General features: G+C 38.5%; 1 protein-coding gene across 1 annotated transcript; it reads right to left on the reverse strand.

Annotated features, from left to right (window-relative positions):
• Positions 1-14887: 14887 nt before the first annotated feature.
• On the reverse strand, positions 14888-23909 carry DYNLT3 (dynein light chain Tctex-type 3). The gene is made up of 5 exons (XM_054472746.2): positions 23565-23909; positions 22393-22434; positions 17817-17940; positions 17064-17141; positions 14888-16711 (listed from the first exon to the last, which is right to left on the reverse strand). The coding sequence occupies exons 1-5, from the start codon at positions 23592-23594 to the stop codon at positions 16635-16637; spliced, it is 351 nt and encodes a 116-aa protein (XP_054328721.1). The 5' UTR covers positions 23595-23909; the 3' UTR covers positions 14888-16634.
• Positions 23910-26297: the final 2388 nt, after the last annotated feature.

The following is a 26297-nucleotide window of genomic DNA, read 5'->3' on the forward strand; positions in this document are numbered from 1 at the left end:
AATGCAGCACTGAGTAGTGTGTCCCTTTGTCCCCTGATGCAGGATGAGAGTTCAGGTGTCTGTTATCTAGTCGAGCTCCAGGAAACTGGGAACTGAGAACAGACTATAGAGGACCATCGTGTTTTGAGGTCATGTGGAATTGTCTCTAACACTTGAGGACCATTTCCCAACCCAGCAAGTATCTGACATGGCAGAAAAGCACAGCAATGTCAGTGAGTCTGTGAGGCAGGTAACACCTGTAGCGACAGCTACAGCCTGAAGGGATGCCATCCACCTCATTAGTATAGGACACAGATGATCACTCTCTCCTCCTTGCAAAACTTTCTTCACCTGGCTTTCAGGACCACACACACACTATTCTAGTTTTCTTTTTTACCTCACTGCCTGTCCCCAAGTCTTTCCTGTCCCGGTAAATAGAAACTCCATTTGCTTAGGCCAAATATTTAGCCTACCCCTGACTCTTCTTTCTCACACTTACCACATACAATTCATTATTAAATCCTGTCAACTTTCCCTTCAAGCCATTTCCAGAATATGATCCCTTCTCCCACACTTCTTACTATAGCCACAGTGACCATGTCAATCCTCTGCTCAAAATTGCCAGAGCTGCATCATCTCACAGATATGGTCCTACAAGATCAGATTCCTTGTCACCTATTTGATCTTATTTCCCATCACTCTCTCCATTTCTCACTGAGCTCCAGCTAAACTGGCCATCTTGCTGCCCCTCAGACATACTGAAACTAGTGCCACCTTAAGATCTTTACATTTGTGCCCCTCCCCAACTTCCTGGAATATGTGGCTTGCTCTCTCACCTCCTTCAGGTCACAGCTGAAATGCCATCTTTATTAGAGAAATATGCTTTGACAGTACCATCTAAAATAGCAGCCCTGCCACCATCCCCTCCTTGAATAACTCCCAATCTCCCTCTCCTATTTCTTATTATTACTTCTCTATAGCACTTATTGCCATCTGAACATATTTGTTTATTGTCTGCCGTTTCACTCGAATGTAAGCTGTAGGACAGAAAAGTTTTATTTGTTTCCTGAGAGCTTAGGATTGTTTTGGCACACAGTGAATACAAAGTAAATATTTACTGCACGAATTACTGACCTAACCCCGTGTTGTGTGTAGAAAGAGACCAGCGAAGGAGAATGAGTCTTGGGAAGTTAGGCAAAAGAGGCCTTGGAAAGGCCACTGAGGAATCCAAATGAGACACAGCTGAGAGACCTTAAAACAACAGAAGGAATTGGAATTCCAGTGATTTCTCTGAAAAAGAGTTGCTACAAACCAGAGACTGCTGCTGTTTTTCAGGAGCCTAGGAAATGTGGTTCCAGCGTGATGAGTTTAAAGTTTGACATATTTTAATCAACTTAGCAAAGGCATTCGTTTTATAGAAAAAGCTGGATATCTGTGACTATATATCTTGGGTAGGGGGTCAAAATGAGCAGAGAGCCATCATTTTGAATCTTAGGGAGAGCACAAACTTCGAGGCTTACATTCACAGTACAATCAATGGCATCCTTCTGTCCCCTGGTGGCCACACAGCTAAACTGCATGAAAGATAAAGTCTTTGAAGAGAAAACAAAACAATAATTTCAAGGTGATATCTTTCAAAGCCTGTACCAACCATACATGTGTGTGCAATGCGTGTGTGTGTGTGTGTGTTTTAGCATAAAGATCTCCCAAGGTTTCTTCTTCATGAAACATGTCCGTGCTGCCTTACTCTGAGTTCAGCATTAAAGGGGACCAGTCGAATGGAAGACATTATCCTGACAGCTACCTTTTGCTGTAAAACACACCCCCTAGTCCAGACCACAAACAAGCTCCTTTCATAGCCATCTGCCAGGTGTGTTTGTAGAACTGATATCTGTTGAAGCTTGGAGGTTTGTATAGGCAACCTTAAAGTCTGGGATTCTACAACTTTATGATGATTCTTTCTCATTCTATCCCCTTCCAGTCTATGAGTCTGGGCATCCCAAATTTTCCCACTTCAGGCTTTCACTTGTTGGAAGCATCTACATCCTCTTTGGATTCACTTCTATTTGTCCCATTTTAGTTCTGCAAAGCCCTATAACAAGTATTGTTGAAGAAAAAAATACCAGAATAGATCCTGCACAGATGAAAAGAATTAATTTAGCATTGTATATCCGTTAGATGCAAGCTTGTATAGATTTAGGTATATGTAACAGATATCTAAATGTCTGTTCAATTCTTGGGTTGGAGTTGTTAGTCCATTATATTAAAGGTGAAAAAGGTCCTATTCATTTTATAGATGAATTAAGTGCAGTGAAATGATTACTTCAAGATCACGTAGCCAATTGGAGGTAGAGCCAGGAGTAGAATGCAGGCCTTCTTACACCTTACCAAATGCTGCTGTTGGCAGCAGAGAGACAAAGCTATGAGCATCGACGAAGCTGACCCCAGTGAATAGTGCTCCCTGTAGTTTTAGGTAGTTCAACAAACCTCGTTCAGCTCAGCAAACAAGAAACTAAACTTCATGACATCCTTAGTTTTGCTCTGTGCCTGGCTGCCTAGACCTACCAGTCATGGTTTCCAGGGGATTCCAACTCCATGATATCTCTTACATTCATCAATTTTCTTCCAACTTCCACAGAAATTGCTGTGGTTCAGAAGAGTCATCTAGAAGAAACCCTGTTGCAAGTTCCATGCAGCACACATGTGCCAACACACACACACACACACACAGAGACACACACACACACATGCTTGCATGTACACAAACACACACACACACTACCCATAAGTATATGTAAAGAGAACGGCGGGTATTATATCCCAAGCATGCCAAAAACAGTAGGCCCAGTGTGTATAACTGTTGTGCTTTTTTGGGGGGTAAGCTGTGATTCACAATGAATTCCATTTTAGAATGATAATTTTAAGGGCTGGCACAGGATCTCTTTAGCTATATATGTATACATTGTATATCTGTACATGAGAGAGCCACTTGCTATTTTTAAGAATATTGTTTTCTCGCTTCTTAAAACAAAGTATTGTTTTCAAATTACAGAAGAAATACTATTTATTAAGATTCAAAAGGTATACATCCTATAACCCAGTAATCTCAATTCTAAAGTGGATACATGGACCCAAGGAAGTTTGTACAAAGATATTCATAGCAGCATTGTTTTGTAAGAGTGGAACAGTAGAAACTACCTAAATGTTCATCAATAGGAAAATGAATAAACTGTGTCCTATCCATACTGTAGATACAATATGGCAGCTAACCTCAACAAAGTGAGTCTGTATATACTGACATGAAAAAAAAAATCCCCAAGGCATACTGTTCCATAAAAGGAGCAGTCTGCAGAATCATATATATTATTTACAATAAAAAATATACATTCATTTATTCATGTAAATGTGCAGAAAAGCCTGGAATCTTATACATCAAAATGACACTATATTTTACCTCATGGGAGTACATGGGAAGGTGGGGGACAAAGAGAAGACAAGATGAAGGGCAAGGGGCATTTTAGGCTTTTGTTATATCATGATGTTTTGGCTGAAAAACAATATCATGTATTGTGTAATTTAAATTAAGTATTAAAAATTAACATATAATTGTTTAACTATTTCAAATCATATAATACATAAAGTAAAAAACGATATTTCATCTTTACTTTTCCATAATTTATTTATCCCTTCCCCTTTTGGTGGACACTTTGAAGTTGCTTTCATTTTTTAAATTTGTTATTACAAAGAAAATTCTTGTTTGCTTTTTTTCTTTTTCTCACTCATGTTATTATTTCTGTAGTATAGATCTCTAATACTCTGGTCATGGAACATAAGCACTTAAAAATTTGACAGATGCTGCCAAATTGCCCTCTAGAAAGAGTACGCTAATGATTCATAGAACATTAGTTCTGTCCATGTAAACTCCCTAGTTTACATTACCAAGCTTGCTACAATAGCAGTTGCACCCAGACGTTCTGATGGGGCCTCAAGTCCAGATGAAAGCTGGCTTCATTTCCTTCCCTTTGTCTGTTGACCATTGGTGGAACAAGTGCAACGTCTGACCAGATGGCCCAATCGATAGAGGGAGCTGGGGTAGAGTGGGAGAGGCTACTAGAAGACTAAATCTGCAGGAGCTATGAAACGCCGACAAATTAATGACCCATGGGCTACATGTGACCCACAGACATGTTTCTTTTGGCCTGTATAATGTTGGGCTACACAGTGTGTAAAAAAATATGACTTGGTGGTAAGCATTAAAGGAACAGTGCTTAATCCCCAACTTGTGATGTTTTCTTTCATGTCGTTCTCTGTGTATAGATTTATCAATTCATATAAAACCCCTGATATTTCTTTATTTCCTCACTCCTTCCATGAGAGGTAAAATGGCTCCTTTTTCCCTTTTTCTTTGTAGCTGGTTCACCAGAAGAGCATGTTTCTGCCTTCAACTGGGCAATAATTCAAATTCTGGAGTTTAACATTAGAAAGACTAGCTGCCCTGAGATAAGTTCCATTCTGGAACAGAAAGGTAATATTTTTATTTGAAGCTATCTTTATCTTCGTCTCCCAATTGATTCAGAACTAAACTAGGAAAGAGATGTACTATTTATTGGACCTCCTTAAACCCAAACACCATGTTCTAAAATATGGAAATTTTGAAATTGAGAGATTGTGCATCATAATTGATATTTCTGGATTTTTTGAAAAAACTGGAAGATTAACCCTGAGCCCTTGTTTCCAAATTGTGTGCTATCTAACTCATCACAGTCCTTACTATTCCCTATTATCTGATACCTTTCATTGACATTGAGCCTCATGTGATAATAAAATTGTAGTAGACAGAGTAATACACCCCCCACCATCACAAAGATGTCCACATTCTAATCCTCAGAACCTGTCAATATATTCATGGCAAAAGGGATTTTGCAGGTGTGATTAAGTATAGGGACAATATCTGGGGTGGGCCCAATATAATCATGAGGTTCCTAATAAGGGAAATATGAAAACAAGAGGCTCAGAGTCAGAAATGATGGAAGCAGAGGTCAGAAAGGAACGGGATTTGAAGATACTACACTGCTACCTTTGAGGGTGCTAGAAGGAATCACTAGCCAAGGAATTTAAGTAGCCTCTAGAAAGTAGAAAAGGCAAGAAAAAGGATTCCCTCCTAGAAGCTCCAGAAAGGATACATCTCTGCTTATACCTTGATTTTAGATCAGTAAGACCATTTTGAACTTCTGGCTTCCAGAACTGTAAGTGAATAAATTTGTGTTGTTTTAGACCACCAAGTTTAAGTGGCAATCGGAAACTAATACAAAAGTTAAGGAGAAAGTCAAACACTTCTTATACTGGTACACCTATCACAAGAGGGAAAACAAATTAGATCAAGATGGCTATACATTTCAGTAATAATGTGAGAGAGTATTTCTTTGTTTTGTTTTGTTTTTAAGAGACAGTGTGTCACTCTGTCACCCAGGTTGCAGTGCAGTAGTGGCATTCACTGTAACTTCAAACTCCTGACTCAAGAAATCCTACTGCCTCAGCCTACCTAGTAGCTAGGACTACAGGTGCACACCACCACAGCCAGCTAACTTTTAAAATTTTTGTAGAAACCGTGTCTCACTATGTTGCCTAGACTGGTCTTGAGCTTCTGGCCCCAAGTGATCCTCCAGTCTCAGCCTCCCAAAGGGCTGGGATTACAGGCATGAGCTACCACTCCCAGCCTACATTGCTGATTGTTTAGCCAGCATCCAATACTCCCCTTACCTTTCATTAAAAGTACTCTGATTTTTGTTTAAGTATTTAATGCTCTCCCATATCTTTGATACACTTTAGGGAAAACTAATGCTTCTCTGGTCTAAACGTGATTCTATCCTTGCTACAATGAATCATTCAGGAGCCCAAATTTAAGAAAGTCAGTGAATAGAATTTCCAGATTAAGAGATTGGCTCAATATTGGGCATGTGACTTAATTTTGTTTTTTTTTTTTCTTCCTGTATTCTTTCTAGCTAGTGACCTAATTTTTACCAGTGCAAGTCTGTGAAATTGTTTCCTGTTTCTGTATTACAAACAACCTCAAAATGTAATGGATTGGCAGAAGTCAATTGGAAGATTCTTTTGCTCCACATGGTATAACAGAGTTACTAATGTGCCTACATTTAGCTGGGAGTTTGGCAGGAGGTAGAAATTCCAAAGGTGGCTTTTTATTCTTTGGAGTCCATCTTCAGATGACTTCTCTTCATTCAGTAGTCTAACCTGAGCTTCTTTATGGTATGGTTAATAGATTCCAAGGAGGAGCATTCCAAGAGACAAGGATGCAAGAACACAAAGAGAAAAATACAATGTGTAAATAAACTTTTGCTTTTTCATCATATGTCCCATTGGCCAAAGCAAGTCATATGTCCAAGTTCAGAGTCAATGAAGAAAGTGACTACACAAGGGCATGAATACCAGGAGAAGAGATTTATTGCAGGCCACTATCCACCACAGGAATGCTTAGCAGAGGTTTAAGGGAAATAAATTTTCTTATTTTTAACTATTCAAATATATTTTCTTTCTTCCTCTGTTCAATATGGTATACGAATGGGAAGCCTGGATCTGCTTTAGCCATTTTTGCACAATGATGAAAGTCAGGCTAAGGATAAAGTCAACTAACAGAGTAGGCTAGGCTAAGGATAAAGTCAACAAACAGTGGGACACAAATGAAGCAATCACAGAGAAACAGACCTTAGTCCACAGGATTAAGTCAACCTGAAATACGTTTTATTTCTGGACTTCCAAATAAGTTAATTAAAAGCATTCTAACTATACGGCAAGTGAATTCCATTACTGCATATTTAACATGCAAAAGATGTCTGTTGACAGAGTGTAACTTAAAGTGCCATTATGAAACAAATCATAAGAACTATGATAGAAACATGGAAGTGTTTAATAATAAAAATAATAAACTAAAAAAAAGAACTGAAATGTCAACAGTGTTTGCTTTGGAAAGCAAATTGGTGATGCTATTAGGAAGTACAGTTATTTATAAAGTAAAAAAAAAAATTGCTTGTGCAGGAAGCCCTTTTAGATACAGCATATATAGAGTTTGAGGTGGAGTCAGATGGCCATTTAGAAGCCTCCATCTGGCCAGGCCTGATGACTCACACTTGTAATCCCAGCACTTTGGGAGGCTGAGGCAGGCAGATCACTTGAGGTCAGGAGTTTGAGACCAGCCTGGCCAACGTGGTGAAACACTGTCTCTACTAAAAATACAAAAAATAGCCCAGCGTGGTGGTACGTGCCTATAATCCCCGCTACTCAGGAGGCTGAGGCAGGAGAATTATTGCTTGAACCTAGGAGGCAGAGGTTGCAGTGAGCTGAGATCGTGCCATTGCACTCCAGCCTGGGCAACAGAGCGAGACTCCATCTCAAATAATAATAATAGTAATAATGGTGGCCAGGTGTGGTGGCTCACGCCTGTAATCCCAGCACTTTGGGAGGCCAAGGCAGGCAGATCACCTGAGGTCAGAAGTTCAAGACCAGCCTGGCCAACATGGTGAAACCCCGTCTCTACTAAAAATACAAAAATTAGCCGGGCATGGTGGCAGGCACCTATAATCACAGCTACTTGGAAGGCTGAGGACAAACACCACATGTTCTCACTCATAAGTGGGAGTTGAACAATGAGAACATATGGGCACAGGGAGGGGAACATCACACACCGTGGCCTGCCGGGAGGTAGAGGGATAGGGGAGGGATAGCATTAGGAGAAATACCTAATGTAGATGACGGGCTGATGGGTGCAGCAAACCACCATGGCACATGTATACCTATGTAACAAACCTGCACATTCTGCACATGTATCCCAGAACTTAAAGTATAATAAAAAATAAAATAAATTTTAAAAAAAATCTCTGGACACATGTTTCTCTTCTGACATTATAGGCTCTGAAGTAAGAACCACAGTCATCATACAAACCTGGGGAGTGTTGTGCAGGCAGTTCCTTCCTACTCATGGCTGTGCCATCAGTGCATTATTAATCAAAGCTTGTTCAATCAACACTCTCTCCTGCCAATCTGTTCAACACAATCTGACATTTACTAAATGTGCTTCAAAGAAAAAAGAAAGAAAACACATGGCAAAATATATGAAAAATATTTAACTTCACTAGTAACAGTAGTAATCAGAGAAATGCAACTATAGCAAGATACCTATAAATTGGCAACAATGAAAAAGTCTAGCAATACCATTTTGGTAAATATATGGAGAAATAGTACCTTCTAGAGGGAATGTAAAATGATGCAACAACTTCAGAGGGTACTTTGGCATTACACTGCATTTAATAAAGAATGAGATAGCTATAGATGTTGATTTAGCAATATCTAGCTATGTACTCTAGAGAAATCCATATATGTGCACAAGAAGACTTGTCCAAAAATGACTAGTGCAGCATGGTCAATAATAATAAGCAACATAAATGTCCCTCTGCAGGAGAATGGATGAATGGATGCACTGGAATATTATACCTCAGTTAAAATGAATGACATAGAGTATATGTATCAACATAATTAGATCTTTAAATTATAATGTGCAGTAAGAAAAACAAGTTGAAGAATAATATACAATGCATAGTAATACATAAAAATAATACTCTTTTTATGAAGTATGGCAACATACCAAACAATACCATACATTTTTTCTTGGTACATACAAAATTGTAATAGTAAAAAAACATGCAAAGGAATGCTAAGCATCACATTGATGGCAGTGAACACCTCTGGAAAAGAGCAGCTAGAAATGAAAATTGGGGCATGAAGAGATCTTCATCCGGATCTGTAATGTTTATCTTATATTTTAGAAGGAGAAACTAATAAAAATAAATAGGGCAAAATGTTAACGTTTGGTGAAACTGGCTGGAGGATTTTTTTTTAAAAAAGAACAAAACAAAACCTCAAAGAGTAATCTGGCCTAGAAACTCCTTCTAGGATTGACAGTGATAAATTGATCCACATTCCTCAAATGGTGGATAGTTGAAAACTGAATTGGAAAACATGCTTTCTAATTATTTTAGATACATCATACTCTATCACCAATGATAGAGTGAATAAAGAGCAACAGATAAAATTCATGAAATGCAGTGTTGAAAATTAAAGATGATGACATCAAGCAATCAGAATGCTAGAAGTGCCTCAGAAGAAGTTATCCTGGGCCATTTTGCAAAATTTTTATTCATGTTTGGAAGTAACTACATTTGTGAACAGCTGTTTCTTCAGGACAAAACTAAGAACTGAATAGAACTATATAATGCTCCCAGTTAAAGAAATCTAGGCTAAATTCTTTACTGCACATCACAAAGAGAAATAAAAGACCTTGACACTGACATCTTGGGCCTGAAGAAAAATGTTGTTAGACTCACATGAAAGGATTAGAACATTACAAAAGCAAAACTAAAATTTTCCTGTTTCTGTTGGTTTTTAAATTTCAAATTTAAAACATAATTTCCAATGTTGTGCAAATTATTAATACTGACATCAAAGCTTAAAAAATAAAGCTTAATTCTATTCACAGAAGCTAATTTTTCTAATACTGTATATATTACCTACCTGTTCCCTGATGGCACATCCTTCCCTCTGCAATATGGCTTGGCTGTTCTGGCATCTCACTTTATCTTTCATTATGTCTCTACCCAGGGTTGTACCAAGGAGGGTAGTCAGAATGGTCCTCCCTGGGTATAAGCAATAAGAGGGTGCATTGTCTGGAGGAAATTTAAAGACAATAATAAAACTGACCAAAAGTTGATCTGCTTTTAAAATGTTTTTGGTATGAAATTATCTTTATCTCACCTTCATTTTTAATTGAAATTTGTATTGATAAATAGACTTTATGCAATTGTAAGAAATAATAGGGAGAGATCCTATGTATTCGTTTCCCAGTTCCCCCAGTGGTTAACATTTTGCAAAACTGGAGCACAATGTAATAGCCAGGATATTGGCATTGATAAAATTTGATTTTATTCAGATTTCCCAGTTTTACTTGTATTCATTTGTGTGTGTATTTAGTTCTACACAATTTTATGAAGTCTAGGTTTGTGTATCCACCACCACAGCCAAGATACTGAACAGCTCCAACACAAGGATTCCTTGTGTTGCCCTTTTATAACCATACCGAATTCCCTCCTGCCTCCTGATGGAGAAGGTTCCTCTCCCTTCACCATCTCTGTCCTCTGACATCCACTAATCTGTTCTCCATTTTTAAACTATTGTTTAAAAATTTTTATATAGATTAAATCATACAGTATGCATTCTGCTGAGATTGGCTTTTTTTTTTTTTTTTTTTTTGAGACAAGTTCTCTGTCTCCCAGGCTAGAGTGCAGTGTCATGATCTCACAGCTCACTGCAGCCTGGACCTCCTGGTCTCAGGCGATCCTCCTGCCTCAGCCTTCGAAGTATCTGGAACCACAGGTTCACACCACCACACTGGCCACTTTTTTAATTTATTTTTTTGGTAGCGATGGGGGTCTGCTTATGATGCGCAGGCTGGTCTCAAACTCCTGGGTTCAACTGATCCTCCTGCCTTGGCCTCCCAAAGGGCTGGAATTACAGGCCTGAGTTGCTGCGCCCAGCTGAGATTGGCTTTTCTACTTAGTATAATTCCCCGGAGATTCATGCTATTTGTTGTAGTATCAATAGGTTTTTTTTTTTTTTTTGTAATATTCTATGTATGTACCACGGTTTGTTAAGCCATTCACCCATTGAAGGATATCTGAGTGGTTTCTAGATTATTGCTATTACTTATAAAGCTGTTATGAACACTCATGTCTAGGTTACTGATCTGATTTTTTATCACCATGTGCTGGAAATTCTGTCATTTACTGGAGTAGACTATTCCCATCAACCTGTTTCCTGCCTAGTACATCATGCTCTCTGCCACAATTGCTGCTGATACCATTATCAATACTGCTGCTGGTGTTAGTAGTATTGAAGCTTGGACAGTCTTCCCTGGATTGGAGAGTGGTAGAGAGATGAGAGGGTATCTGTAGCCGCAGCTCTGCGATTAAGAAAACGTGGGCTAATCCTTAACCAGACCCAAGTGTTTCTGCTTCTCTCTTCATCTGCCCTCTTCTCTGCCTGTTAACTAATACTCTGCTTATTTTCTAATCCAAAATTCAGAGGGAACTAGTTTGCTTGGCTTAGCTAATGTACCAGCCGCCTTATGGGTTTAAAATCCGTCTATGGATGAACCATCACTGGGTCAGGTGCTCATGCCTAATGCAATATGTACTCACTCCTAAGTAGAGCATCTATTTCCCCAAGCTGAAGGGCAGGATTATTTGATCTGTGGGCTATGCAATTTCTGCTAACAGGAGGTACTGAGTGGGCCATGACTGCAATGTCCAGTAAGCATGGAAAATTCTCTAGGTAAACTAGAGGCCCATCTTAATCATAAAGTAAGCAAAAAATAATAAAACACCCACAAAGTGTTGAATTTTTATAATAATATTCTTCAAAAAATATGGTTGTAAAATAAACCCCAAGATAAGAAGATAAAACATAATCTGTAATCTAGTGAAAAGTTAGGTGATGTGTATCAGAAAGGAACAATCTAGTTTTGGAAAAACTGATTTATAGCCCTTCTTTCTTATAATAAAGAGATCACAAGTTTGGTTTACTGATAAGGTTCCTCTGACTCCAACATAATAAAATCATAATGGGTAAATGTGTTTTGTGTTCGATTGTTTATAACAATTAAAAAAAAGCGCAAATCATTAAGGTATAATTTTTAAAGTGACCACACAATATTTCTTACTCTAATGTAGGGGTTGGTAAACTCTGACCAGCCTGCTACCTATTTTTATATGTGAAGTTTTATTGGAACACAGTCATACCCATCCATTTACTTGTCGACAGCTGCTTTTACACTACAGTGGCATACTTGAGTAGTTGCAAAAACCTTCGAAGCCTCAAATATTTACCAGCTGCCCCTTTACAAAAAAAGTTTGCTTTGTTTAATTACCAAGAACCCATTATACCAATCCTGATCATTTTTGGTGGTATTCTGTATGAGCATTAGCTGCAAAAGCCCATGTTAATTCATGCAACTTAACCTATATCAAATTCCTAGCCTACAAAATTAGAGGTTATAGAAAGGTCAGCACATGCCACAATCTAATCATTTTCAAAGAGATTTTCTCCATGAGGCCTTATAAAAAATAAAAATAAATTGACAGAATTTTCATTAAATAATACTTCCTCATATAAAACTCTGCCCTGAGAAATCTAAATTGAAATATCTCAAGTTAAAGCTGGTTGCTATGGTCTGAATGTTTGTGTCTCACCCAAATTCATGTCAAAACCTAAATACCAATGTGATGGTATTGGGAGGTGGGGCCTTTGGGAGGTGATTAAGTTATGAGTATGGAGCCCTCATGATTGGGATTAGTGCCCTTACAAGGGAGACCCCAGAGAGCTGCCTTGCTCCTTCCACCTTGTGAGGACGCATCTAGAAGCTGTCATCTGTGAGGGGGAAGCAGGCTCTCAAGACACTGAATCTGTCAGTGCCTTGATCTTGGACTTCTCAACCTCCAGAACTGTGAGAAATAAATTCCTATTGTTTATAAGCCACCCAGTTTATGGTATTTTGTTATAGAAGCCCAAACAGACTAAGACAATGGCATTCATGAAAAATGTATCTAAAATGATAAAGCATTCAATAAAATTAAAAGGTATGCATTTGCCATAAAGTTGAATATTTATTACTAGATAAGCCCAGGCATCAAATTCCCCGACCTAGTTGGGGGTAGCTGTGAAGGATATGGTTCTCATCTTTTAAGGATCCCAGAATGGGGGTGGTTGCCCACATTTTGTCTCCCATAGGGACGATATATATCATACTAGCAGTCCTGCAAGTGTCTGTACAGGATACTAGCTTTAACCTTGAGCTCCTCAGAAGCCATTTGGGGAAAGGATATTCTTCATGAAGCAATTGGGGCCATTTCTATCTAGACCTGAATTGTCAATACATCATATATATCCAAGAATTATGTGGAATGATATTCAGTGGGACCAACTGACAACTAGACAAAGTGGGCTAGAGTCTCCTAAACTACTGATGTTAAGGCATATTGATGATAGTCATCTAAATCTTGTATGAATGTTTGAGACCTTTTCGGCCAGGCAGGGTGGCTCATGCTTGTAATCCCAGCATTTTGAGAGGCTGAGGCAGGCGGATCACTTGAGGTCAGGAGTTCGAGACCATCCTGGCCAACATGGCAAAACCCCATCTCTACTAAAAATATAAAAATTAGCCAGGCGTTATGGCGTGTGCCTGTAGTTCCAGGTACTCGGGAGGCTGAGGCAGAAGAATCGCTTGAACCTGAGAGGCAGAGGTTGCAGTGAGCCAAAATCACACCACTGCACTCCAGCCTGGGCGACAGAGCGAGACTCCACCTACAAAAATAAAAAAATAAATTTCATAAATGTGCAAAGGTTAACTTTACAGAATTACTTGACATTAAATCCTCTTTAACCACAAATATAGCTCCACCTTCTAGGTTATAAAACAAATGCCCCTTGGGTAGATTCTAGCACATGAGGTGAAATTTATTTACCTCTTAATCTTTTTTTTTTTTTTTTTGAGATGGAGTCTGACTCTGTCGCCCAGGCTGGAGTGCAGTGGCACGATCTTGGCTCACTGCAACCTCCACCTCCAGTTTCAAGTGATTCTCCTGCCTCCGCCTGCTGAATAGCTTGGACTACAGGCATGCACCACCACGCCAAGGTAATTTTTGTATTTTTAGTAGAGACAGGGTTTTCCCATGTAGGCCAGGCTGGTCTCAAACTTCTGGCCTCAGGTGATCCATCCGCCTCAGTCTCCCAAAGTGCCGGGATTATAGGCATGAGCCACCATGCCCGGCCTTAATCTTTGCTTTGGTATCTGCTGTAAGAATGACTTCTGCCACAAAAAGTCACTTTTCTCCCACTTTTTAAAAAAACTGTTATCAAAAATAGGCAACTATTTTTACTTAAACTTTGAAAATATAATCCTGGACATCCTAAGATTAAAGAATGTGATGATGAAAGCAGGTAGTAATAATATATTCAATGACTCATAATTAGGTAACACTCAACTTGGAAAGAAGAGCAGAAAACTACTTTCACTTGAGAAATCGTAATGAGAGGTTGCCATCATTTAGGCAGCATGTGGGTACTTTACAAACATAAAATTAGAGCGTTACAAAAATCCTTTGAATTCCCTAATTTTACAAACTTAAAGTCCTTAATTAAAAACAACAACACAATTGCAAGTTGACAAATAAGACAAAATCCCTTGCAAAAAATAATCATTAAAAACTAGTAGTTACAGAATATATTTTTACACTGATTTTTGAAAATGAAATTTTGTGTTAAAATCATAAAATAAAAAGCATAAAATAGAAGTTATTAATTATGTTGTAATGGTAAATACTGGATTTGCACTGCTATTTTAATGGTATTTATTCTGCATAATATGCATAATATATCTATGTGGTCCCATATTCATTTCTCCTATTTAGAATTTCTTTTTTTTTTTTTTTTTTTGAGACGGCATCTTGTTTTGTCACCCAGGTTGGAATGCAGTGGCACGATCTCGGCTCACTGCGATCTCCGCCTCCCGGGTTCAAGCAATTCTCCTGCCTCAGCCTCCTGAGTAGCTGGGATTAGAGATGTGCACCACCACGCCTGGCTAATTTTTGTATTTTTAAGAGAGACGGGGTCTCGCCATGTTGGCCAAGCTTGTCTCAAACTCCTGACCTCAAATGATCCACCTAGCTCCCAAAGTGCTGGGATTACACAGGTGTGAGCCACCACCCCCAGCATTTCTTCTATTTAGAATTTCTAAGAGCAAGCAGAATGCCATTTCTCTAACTATTAAATGATTATCCAGAAGCAAAAGTACAGTACAGGAAGATAATATTTATTATATTTTAACTAGAAACAGAGCAGATAGCAAGTTCACGAGGTAAGAATTTTTTTTTCTTAAATTAGGCTTAAACAACAATAATAAAAAACAAGTCTGCATATATATTTTGGTCACTATTATAATCTTCCAGGACACAAAAGCCAGCAGCATAAAGAAACATGAATAATGACTGAGAATTTTTGATGTGCCAAAAACAAAGATCACTGCATTAAACTCCTTTATTTTGTTAATATTATTCTTAAACATTGAACAATTATTAATTATTGTTATTCGGCAAAATATCAAACATGCACATAGTATTCCTACAAGAATATTGCCTTAATATTGTCAATATTAACACTAAGCTTATTCCTCTCCAAAATTCAATGAGTTATGGTTCTACTCTCTATATGTATTAGTGTTAGTGGTAATATGCAAAACTGATTTTGTTTTCAGGGTTAAGTAGCAGATTGACTTCGCATTTGGTGGCCAGCTGTGTACCCTAATTTTTCATCTATTTTCTTAATAAATTTAATTAAACTTCATAAGCCCTGAGATAACGTGCTAAGGATTGTATACTTTTAATCTATACTTTAGTCCACTCAATTTGAACCCCACATAATAAGTCTTTTAAGTTATTTACAGATGGTTGTAACTAAAGCAATGACAAAATTTACTACTTGTATAGATAAGACTGATAATAAGGCCTTTAACTAAGAGTTGCATGTTTTATATGCACTTTTAACTTGCTAGGAGCAACTCTTAAAATTACATCTATAATTCTGTCAGAAAGCAATAAGTGCTTTTCATTTTGCTTACTTCCATATGTGTAACCAGATTCACTTTTTTCCTCCCTTGTAAAACAACTATTTTCTTTTCCTTCCCCAAATATTAATACTTGTCTTCCAACTGAACAATTGCTAAAAGGAATTTAGCATTTGCACAGCACATTGACAACTATAGTGCTTAGCAGAGACATATGCCCATAATAGGCATCTGATAAATATTTGTTCCACATGGAATGAGTGAATTGTAAGGCAGCTGTTTGAGTCATATACTGTTCATCATATACTGCAACTAATTTTATTTAACTAGGAAATTCAGTTTACCAGATTTAATTTACCCTCAAGTGTAAATCCAAAAATTTGAAATTAAAAAAAAATTGATTTATTAATCATCAGAAAAAGTAAACAAGTTAATCATAGTTGTTACTATACTATTAGTTGATAGAAAATTTAAAAAATTATTACTTTCCACTAAATATTAAGTACAACTAAGTGAGGGGAAGAAAGTTTAAAAAAACTTAAAAATGTTAGCTAATTCTCATCATTTTCTCCACATTTATCCTTGCAGCTTTTTTGTTCATATATTTATTCCTGTTAACTTCTCTAGCTGAAAGAGAATTTTATTATCTGAATGGAGTTCCCCATCACCTTAGGTACAAAATATTAGTGAAAAGCTGGTGTAAATGTAAGATTGTATTTTCATGTCATGCCATATTTCTAAATTTATTTTTTGCTAGCATTAAATTTTTCCTATTTAAATGATGCTGTATAGAATATGAGCTAATCTGCCAATTACTATGATATTGCTTGCTTATAATATTCAGTTTTTGTTGATAGCTTTAAAGCATATTGCACGCTTTTCATCTAGCACACTAGTAAACAACTATTACTCTTTTTGGAAAGGATACACTGACGAATTCTTAAGTTAATGGCTTTAGCCCAACATTTTTAGTCAGTTAAAGAACAATAGCAATGGCAAAAACATTGACAATACAGTTCATGGTCCGGTTCTCCCATCTTACGGTACAGGTTCCTGAAACACAAAAAAAGGATTTTGAAATACCAGCAAAACATAAAAATTATCAGAGAATATATATATATACACACACACACATATATATATACACACACACACATATATATACACACACACACACACACATATATATATACATTTTTCACATGTTTTAATATCTTATTTCCTTCAACCTGTTAAGTTTTCACATTTCATATCGGTCTGAAGGTATACTTGTTACTAGGTACAAAGCAATACTGTTGATAGTCTTTTCAGAATTTAATTAGAATTAAATAAGTACTTGATTAAAAAGTGCAGTTTGACTTTGCTAAAAGTTGGATTTTGTGTAAATCAGCTTAAGATCTCTTACCATCAGATGTGGTATCCCAAAAACAGGAGCTGGCTGTGTGAAAGCCATATGCGCTCTTCTGGACCACTGCACAGGTCACTGCAAATAAAGTCACAGAATGAGGGCACTTACAGACAAAGGAAAAGAGAACCAAGGTCAAAGTGTGTGAGTTCAGAGCTCTACAAGCCGAAAACAAAACAAAACAAAACAAAACAAACAAAAAAACAGAAAACAAAGCATTCAGCAAATAGATTGAAAAAAAATAAAAGACTCTCATCTGTATCTACCATCATGATTTTGACCCCACTGGATTCAGTTGGTTTTCTGACCATTGTCATTACCATTGGTGATTGTATTGCAGGAAAAATATCAGTCAAATTCTGTGCTTTGTACCATGGGCAGAATTCAGACACAGAAATGCAGGAAATACTCCACTTCATAAACAGTTGCTGTGTGGAATTACAGGTAAAGAGGCATGGGACTACCGAAAGAAACACAGTTGAGCTAAGGGGGGTCTCAGTGGAAAGAAAGAACTGATGGAAATGCAAAGGGTGATGCTACCAAAGACAAGTAGCTCAAACTGCCTTTGAGTAGTGAAAGATCTTCATCTTTTAAGTATTATTATAGATTATCTTTGAATGAGTAAATCAGAAGTCCTTTATACCCTTTTAGTATCCAACTTAAATGTCTATTGTTCATATACCTTCTCAAAATTCAGAGAAAATCACAATGACAAAGGCAAGTGAACTAGTGAGGAAGGATACTGATACTTACCAATATATTTATAAGCTTTTCCCAACTTAACCAGATGTGTTAAGGATTGTTCCACTATGCTTGCGGTCCACTGGTTGATGTTGTTGTGATTATAATCTTCACCACCTAAAACCCCATCTACACACTAAAAGGGCACAGAGGGCAGTTAATTTAGTCAGTAAAATTGTTCAAAAAGAACAATTTTTACACAAATTGCAGTAAAAATTTATTCAAAACATAAAATATACTTATAGCTCAATAAGGCATCTTAGAAAATATACACTTGGTAAACATTGATTATGCACTGTCTCTAATTGCTTAAGAGTTTTGAAAGAGTTTCCACATGCATTATCTCACTCTACGAGATACTATGGGCCATATAAAGATAAATATGTCATGGCTTCTGTGTAAATAACTTAATCTAGCAGAGAAGCTAATAAAAAAAATTCTAATATCTATAACACAAGGAAGACTAATGATAAATTATGTCATAAAAATTATGGTGGGGAAATTAAAAGGTGATACCAATTGGTTAACAAGTAGCTTTGAAACAGCTGGGATTTGAACTAGGGCTCACATGCTAGAAACATAGGATGGGACTAATTTAAAAACATAATTCTTAGGTATACTAATTATATTCTCATTCATACTATGTGATTGTCTAGCTATGAAACAACAACTAATTATATTCTCATTCATACTATGTGATTGTTTAGCTATGAAAAAACTAGCACACCAGCCGCTGAAAGTAAATAAAGATGCTCTAGAAAGATAAAGTCAAATATCATAATTTCCCATAGTGCTTAATTTCATCCACTTCTGACACCTGATTAAAAGCACTGGCTCTAGTATCACAATCCTAGGTTTTAAGGCCTACTTTGACACCTATCTGCTGTGTGACCTTTAGCAAGTGACTTAACCCCTTCAAATCCCTATTTTCCTAATCCTTATAGTAAGGATAACAGCATCATCTTATCAGGTTGTTGTTAGGATGAAATGAGACTATGAATACCAAGTGCTCAAACAGGACTAGCACAGGGTTAGCGTATAAATAATGTTAACTACTATTATCATATTGCTGCTGTTATATTTTACATTTGAGTGATAAAGCCTGGATAATAAAGCACTCATTTAATTCATTTTGAGAATCTAGCACACACATGCAGCTTCATTTACTATCATTAGACTCATTTAATTCATTTTTAGAATCTAGCTTAATAATACACACATACACACACATGCAGCTTTATATACTATAATTAGACCACAGTAAAGATTTATGAAGGCACTAATACAAAATCTTAAGTTGGATAGTATAAAATCTTCACTAATGATAAAATATAAAAAGAGAAATTAAATATTTTAGCAAGGTTAACAAAAGTAATGTGGCTCACATTTTTATCCTAGAAAGTTCAATAACATGACAAAGTAGGAAGGGTAGTGGCTTAAGGATCAGGGGAATAGAATTTTAATTCTGGCTTTACCATTCCTAAGCTGGTGACCTTTGGACAAACCTATTCCTCTCTTGAGATCACCTTTCCTTAAGGATAAAGTAAGAGCACTCATTTTTCTTTCAGGTTATTTAGTAGGACCACTCCAAGTTTTGCTCTAAACAGCAGAATACACCATGGGGTGTGGGTGCTAGATGTTAATTACTATCTAATTAACTAGCCCTGCTAATTACTATTAATTAACATCTAGCCTAATTAATTACATTAACATGGAGGCCCATGAGACAACGAGGTCCTTAAAGAGCTCTGTATTCTCAGTGCTAAACTCAGGACCTGGGCACTTAGCAGGTATTCAACAAATGTTGTTGAAGCAATATTGGTTTTGATATACTCAAATCCAATATTGTATCTTGAATCAAATGCACTTTAGACTAAATTCTAAGTCATTTGTAGCTCACTTTTTCTTTGATGATTTTTTGTGGAAGCAATTTCTATTACTAACACTAAATAAAATGTATGCATATTACTGATAAATGGGTGTCTCTGAGTTCAGAAGGAAAAACATATTAGCATAGGGGCTCAGAGCAAGAAATCAAAGGAAAGAAAATAAGATCAATAAGAAGATAAGATCAGTAAGGAAATCAGAAATAAATGCTGAAATTATGTAATCATCTAGGAAGTGCTAAACTGTTTTAAAATGTTGCTCATTCTCAGGAATTTTCAATGTCTCAATGGAAATGTTTCAATGGCAGGAGAGGGTTGGATCATGGGAAGAGGAAAGATAGACATTTTGCTGCAAGTAACCTGTAGCAAAGCTGAGTTTCTTTGCAGCCTCATATTTCATATAAAAATTCAAGAGAAGCTTGCTTTTGACTACATAATGCATCAGAGTTTTTTTTTATTCAAAAATGTTTTCAGTTAAATTATTTATATTACTTAACTCCCTCTCACAAATATTCAAGAAAAACTGATGTTCTAAAATGCATCCAGTGACTTCTAGCACCACCTAGCCACTGCCGAGTATGTATTTCCCAGTTGAAAAAGCATGATTCTTTTAATTTGATATAATATAAAGCAACAGGCATATGGTTTGAAAAATCCAGTAGAACAGAAAAGCTTAGAATGAAAAGAGTCTCCTTCCCACCCTTTCCTTTCCCATCCCCAGTCCCATTCCCCAGAGGAAACTCATCAGTGTACAACTGTTTTTATTTCTTCTAAGGGTTACTTATGTATCTCCAAATAATGTTTATCTCACTATTTCCTGATTTATGAATTATAGGCAACATCCATGTAACTCCTACTATGATAGATGAAAATTTGGTTCCCTCAGACCACCCGCTCCCTTCTCTCAATATAGTGAAATCACAATTTTTTAACTTAAATATATTTACACTGTTAGAAACATGTTTCTTTTCCACTATGGATGTTTTCTTCTACGCAGAGGATTGTTCTTTAACATTCCTGGCCTCTTGTCCTGTCAGTTATTCCTCCCCATGGAGGTGGAATGAGTGACCTGGTTGGTGGGTGATAACCATTGTTCTAACATCTCATTTGGGAGTCTCCCAAATGTGTTGAACTTGGGCTTTAGCTTCTCCTTCCCTCTCCACCCAAACCAATGAAAGGCACCAGCCTGAACAAGTGTTTCTCTCTGCTGACTCAAACTTTCTCTTGGATGACTCTTCCCAGGGCTGAACTGAATGGGAGTTAGCAAAACAAGGTACAATCACCAAACTAGTTTTTATCAATAATAAAGGTGGTATTTTGTTCTTTTTCTATTGGCTCTTTTTTCTTTTCATTTGGTTCAGAACTTAAGTAAGGAAGAAGGCACTATTTAAATGGAATCCCAAGTAGCCCAGCATTCTTTCTTTTATGTTCCATCAACCAAGGACAGTCTTTCCTGACTTTCCACTTTGAAAACTAAGATCACTCCCTTCTCATTACCTCCACTCCCTCTTCCACCTCCCAGTTTCCCTCATTTGTGCTTTTACATTGTAAAGGTATTAAAAACTTTTGCTTTCTACTTTTAATAATTAAATACTCTCAGGCTACATAGATAGAATGCATAATTCTGAAGTATTAAAATATGGCAGGATTTTCAGGTGCCTGTCTATTCCTCTCAGACCTTGAGTTAATTCTAGCTGTGTAAGGCCAGGCCTGGGTGTTAAAAAAATACCTTTCCCACACTGTGGTCTGTATGTGATACCTCTAAAATAATGAAAGTTCCCCTGCCAGAATTAATTCCCAAAGATAATTTCTTTTCTATTTGCCTAAAAGGAGTTTCAAATATTTTTCTTAAAATTTTGATTTACTATCACATCAATGTTTAAAATATGTTAAATGATCATTTTTTCCAATTATATTGGGCAAAAAAATGTACATGCCCAAAGGCAGATATTTCTAGGGCTTTTGTTATCTATTTTATACAATATACATATATATTATACATATACTTTACATTATAAAAGTCGACATGTGTGTGCATATATATATGCGTACATATACTTTTATAGCATTAACATTTAAAATAATGTTTGCCTTCTGGAATAAAAGTTATTTTATCCAAAAGACAGGGCATCAATTTTAAACCAGTTTTCTAGACTGAGAAAATCCTTAAGCATCTCTAAGCATCTCTTTCAGAATAAGCCTCAAGATGCCGATAGCACACAACAAAACATAGAAGGACCCCTATAAAGAGTTAGTGGATAAATATTTAAAATCTTGTTCTTGGCCGGGTGTGGTGGTTTATGCCTGTAATCCCAGCATTTTGGGAGGCCAAGGCGGGTGGATCACTGGAGGTCAGGAATTCGAAAGCAGCCTGACCAATAAGGTGAAACCCCGTCTCTACTAAAAATACAAAAATTGGACGGGTGTGGTGGCGGGCGCCTGTAGACCCAGCTACTCGGGAGGCTGAGACAGGAGAATTGCTTGAACCCGGGAGGTGGAGGTTGCAGTGAGCCGAGATCACACCACTGTTCTGCAGCATGGGTGACAGAGCGAGACTCCGTCTCAAAAAACAATAAAATAAAATAAAACAAAATCTTCTTTTAACAGTAAGGTTTCTAAGTTTGTGCTGAAACTCAAAATATAGCTTTTAAAAATCTCCACCAATGCACCAAGTTTCAAGAGAAACAAAATGTATGACTCACCTCTTTGACAATATTGTGGGCTTCCTCAGCATTGAAGCCAACCTAAAGGGAAAACAAAAGGTAAAGCTGCTTTCAACACAGACTTACAGGTATGACGCTACACAGAATATCCTAGGCTGGCCTAGACAGGTGTTAAAGTGATAAAGGGCATCAGGTCTACAGAAGGGGCCAATCTTGCCTCTAAACACTTAAAAATACTGAATGCTTTCCCTACCTACCTCCCTGGAGATTGACTCATGAGGTCTAGGGCAGAGCCTGCAAGTCCACATTTTTTTTTTTAAAAGTGCTTTATACTGGTGATTCTAATGAACATTCTAGATTAAGAATCATTGTACTGTAAAACGTAGGAAATAAGCAAGAGGTGGCTATGAGGATGTTATGTGTTATAAGAATATAGAAATGGTTTCAGCTAAGTGAGAGAATGAAGTGGTCCATATGAAGAGAATGCTTAGACTATTTTCAATTTTGTTTTTAACTTATGCTAGGCAAAAATTTCTAGGCAAAAATTCCTTTCCCAAATTAAAGATTATGAAAATACTTGATAACTCAAGATTAATATCACTTTAGTACTATAAAGTGGTCTGACAACTTAGTCTTTTCTTTGGAGTCCCCATCAATAACGGAGATAACAACTGACATCATGGGTTTCTGGCGAGGGTTGGGAAAGCCTGAGTCAGTAAGCAAGGGCTCGTACTCCATAAAGCACCTCCTTGCCTAATCCTGGCAAGCATTACCGGGAGCGGGAATGGCAGTGCCACCAGGACCCCGAGACCCCGAGCCATGGGGGCTGCAGCACCTGCGCTGAGGAAGCCAAGGGACGGAGGAAGCAGCGGGAAGACCCGTTTTCGAGGCCCGCCCGGTAGGAGGGCGGCGCCCGTCACCCCATGCCCACTCCTCGCACCCAAGTCAGGCCTCGTCCTCCCAACCCTGCCCCGACCCCACCGTCTGATCCGCGCGCTCCTGGCCACCCGTCCCATCCCGAATCTCAGGACTTCGGGGTGGGGAGAACGGGTCGGGCGGGGCGGATCCCGGGCCCAGGGGAGAGGACCCGGGCTCGGAGGACGACGCACCCCAACTCTTGGGGCCGCCCTCGCTGGGAGACCACCCGGCAAGAGCCCCGCGCAGAGGAAGGCGGGAGTGGGGGGCCCTCCCAGGTAGCCAAGGGGCGGTACCTCGTCGCAGTGGCGATGGTACTCCTCCATGGTAGCGCCGGCTCTCCCTGGGGGCGGAGCGACGCGCCGGTGGAGCACCGCGGCCGCGCACTGGCCTCCGAGGAGGCCCCACCCCCGTTTATGGCCTAGGGCCTTTCACTACGCAATCCCCGCCTTTGTGTCGCAGTGGCGTCACCTGGCAGCGCTGGGCGGGCTTCGGACAACGCCAGGCGTCACTTCAGGCCACGCACTTTTTCCTTGCTTCCTCTGCCCTTTCTGGAAACACGGGATGAATATTAAAGAACTGGGAATGGCGCCAGTGTGGATCAGATGGGGTGACCTAGTGGCAGTTAGTCTAGACTCCACACTGTTGGTTGAGTGCCCACTGCTGTGATTACTTGCACGTATTTGTTCATTCACCATCATCTGGCACATAAATGTAGTTAATTTCGTGGTAAACCAGCCACTTTGATTTGTCCACTTACTAGCTATGTTACTTGGAAAAATTCACCTCCCACAGCTTCAGTTTTCTCATATGGAAACTTACCATCATACCTATTTCACTACTGGTTGTAAGGATCTGATGAGAAGCTGTATACACGGCTCCTAAAGTAGATGCTTCTCAACAAGAGAACGATGGCTACATTTTAAAATAAATTTAGTAATTTTAAAATAAATTACTAATTTCCAGATGATCCTAGACACTTCCTCAAAACCTCACAATAAGTCAGAGGAGTTAGTTCTTCCATCACTGCTTTTATTAAGATGAAACTGAGGTCTAGAGAATTTAATTTGCCCAAGGTCATACAGCCAGTAGGGTGTAGAAAAGGGACTTGAGCTCAAGTAGTCTGATAGCATAGCCCAAGCTCTTAACCACTGTATTACCTTCCTATTGCTACTGTAACAAATTACCGTAAATGTAGTGCCTTAAAGCAGCACAGTCCTGTTCTCTTACAGTTCTGTTACCAGTGTAGGGTGTCCAGGTTCTTGGCGCTTTGAACAAAGAATTGGACAAAACGCACAAACAAAGCAAGGAAAGAATGAAGCAACAAAGGCAGAGATTTATTGAAAACGAAAGTACACTCTACAGGGCGGGAGCCGGCAGAGAAGCCGCTCAAGGGCCAGGATCCAGAATCTTCTCTGGTCCAAATACCCCCTAGAGGTTTCCCATTGGCCACTTGGTGTGCACCCCATGTAAATGAAGTAGTGGCCCACAATCAGAGGCTGAAGTGAAGTTACAAAGGCCACACTCCTATGCAAACGTCTGATTGGTTGCAAGAAAGCAACCATCAGAGGCTAAAGTGAAGTTACAAAGTTGCACTTCTATTCAAACGAAGACTTGGCCCATAATCAGTTTGACTGGTTGCAGACAGCAACCAATCAGAGGTTGAAGTGAAGTTACAAAGTTACACTCCTATGCAAATGTCTGATTGGTTGCTTTTTGCTTTTTGGTTGCAAAAAAGCAACCAATCAGAGGTACTTTAAATTTCCCATCCGCCCTGCAGAAAAGGTGGGGATTTGCAAAGGGAATAGTCTCTGGTCCTTTTGTTACTTAGGCATGGAAGGTTAGGGTTTTCCTTTTTTTTTTTTTTTTGAGACGGAGTTTCACTCTTGTTGCCCAGGCCGGAGTGCAATGGCGCGATCTCGGCTCACCCATGGCAACCTCCGCCTCTCAGGTTCAAGCGATTCTCCTGCCTCAGCCTTCTGAATAGCTGAGATTACAGGCATGCACCACCACGCCCAGCTAATTTTGTATTTTTAGTAGAGACGGGGTTTCTCCATGTTGGTCAGGTTGGTTTCGAACTCCCGACTTCATCGACCTCAGGTGATCTGCCTGCCTCAGCCTCCCAAAATGCTGGGATTACAGCCGTGAGTCACTGCGCCCGGCCAGGGTTTTCCTTTCAATTTAGTTCTAGGAAGTCAGCGTGAAACAGTTTTAAGTTCCCTGCCTCCTGACCCTATTCTCCTGCCTCAGTTCTGGAGGTCAGAAGTCTAAAATGGGCCCATAGAGCTGCATGCCTTCTGGAGGCTCCAGGACAGACTCTGTTTCTTTGCCTTTTCCAGCTTCTAGAGACTGCCTGCATTCCTTTTCTCATGACCCCTTCCTCCAAATTCAAAGCCAGCAGTATCTTTTCTCCTCTCTCGCCTCTGCTTCAAAGGAGGTGTGAGGCATCTCTACAAAAGAGAGATGTATGACTCTTGCCCTCCTGTTTCCCTCTTAAGACCCTTAACTTAATCATATATGCCATGTGTCTTTTGCACTCTGTATCATATTCACAGATTCTCAGAATTCAGATGTGGACAACTTTGAGGGGGAGCATTATTCAGCCAACCACAACATTTTTCTATTTTGCTCCCCAGAATCAAAGTTGGAAACCATTAGTCTTCTAGTCCATCTCCCTTATTTTACAAGTAAAACTGAAGCTGAGAAGATAAAGTAACTTCTACAGGGCACATAGGTGTTAACTGGACTCCTGGGCTTCTGAACCTCAGGCTCTTATTTTATGAACTTAGAACCAAACAAGGCTGTTTACTTGACAATATGGTGTTTGTTATTGGTTCTCCTAAGTTGTGGATCATGCAGGGTTACTGCAGAAAAGTCACTGTAATTCACAGAGGAAGCACATCCTCTTTCAAGAATTTCTTTTTACAAAAGTTTTTCATCCTCTGATCAACTCCGGCAGTCTATTCATGAGAAGGATTCGTAGTGTCTTTGTGAACATCAGTTTTATTTCCCTAAAGAACTGTTTCTAT

The sequence above is a fragment of the Pongo pygmaeus genome, chromosome X (genome assembly GCF_028885625.2).
Source record: "Pongo pygmaeus isolate AG05252 chromosome X, NHGRI_mPonPyg2-v2.0_pri, whole genome shotgun sequence".
NCBI lineage: Eukaryota > Metazoa > Chordata > Mammalia > Primates > Hominidae > Pongo > Pongo pygmaeus.

Excerpts from the sequence above, each read along its gene's own strand:
- DYNLT3 (XM_054472746.2), bottom strand. The coding sequence starts at position 23,594 with ATGGAGGAGTACCATCGCCACTGCGACGAG. Across the intron at positions 22,435-23,564 it reads ACCATCGCCACTGCGACGAG|GTTGGCTTCAATGCTGAGGA; the intron begins GTACCGCCCCTT and ends TTTTCCCTTTAG. Across the intron at positions 17,941-22,392 it reads CCCACAATATTGTCAAAGAG|TGTGTAGATGGGGTTTTAGG; the intron begins GTGAGTCATACA and ends GTGCCCTTTTAG.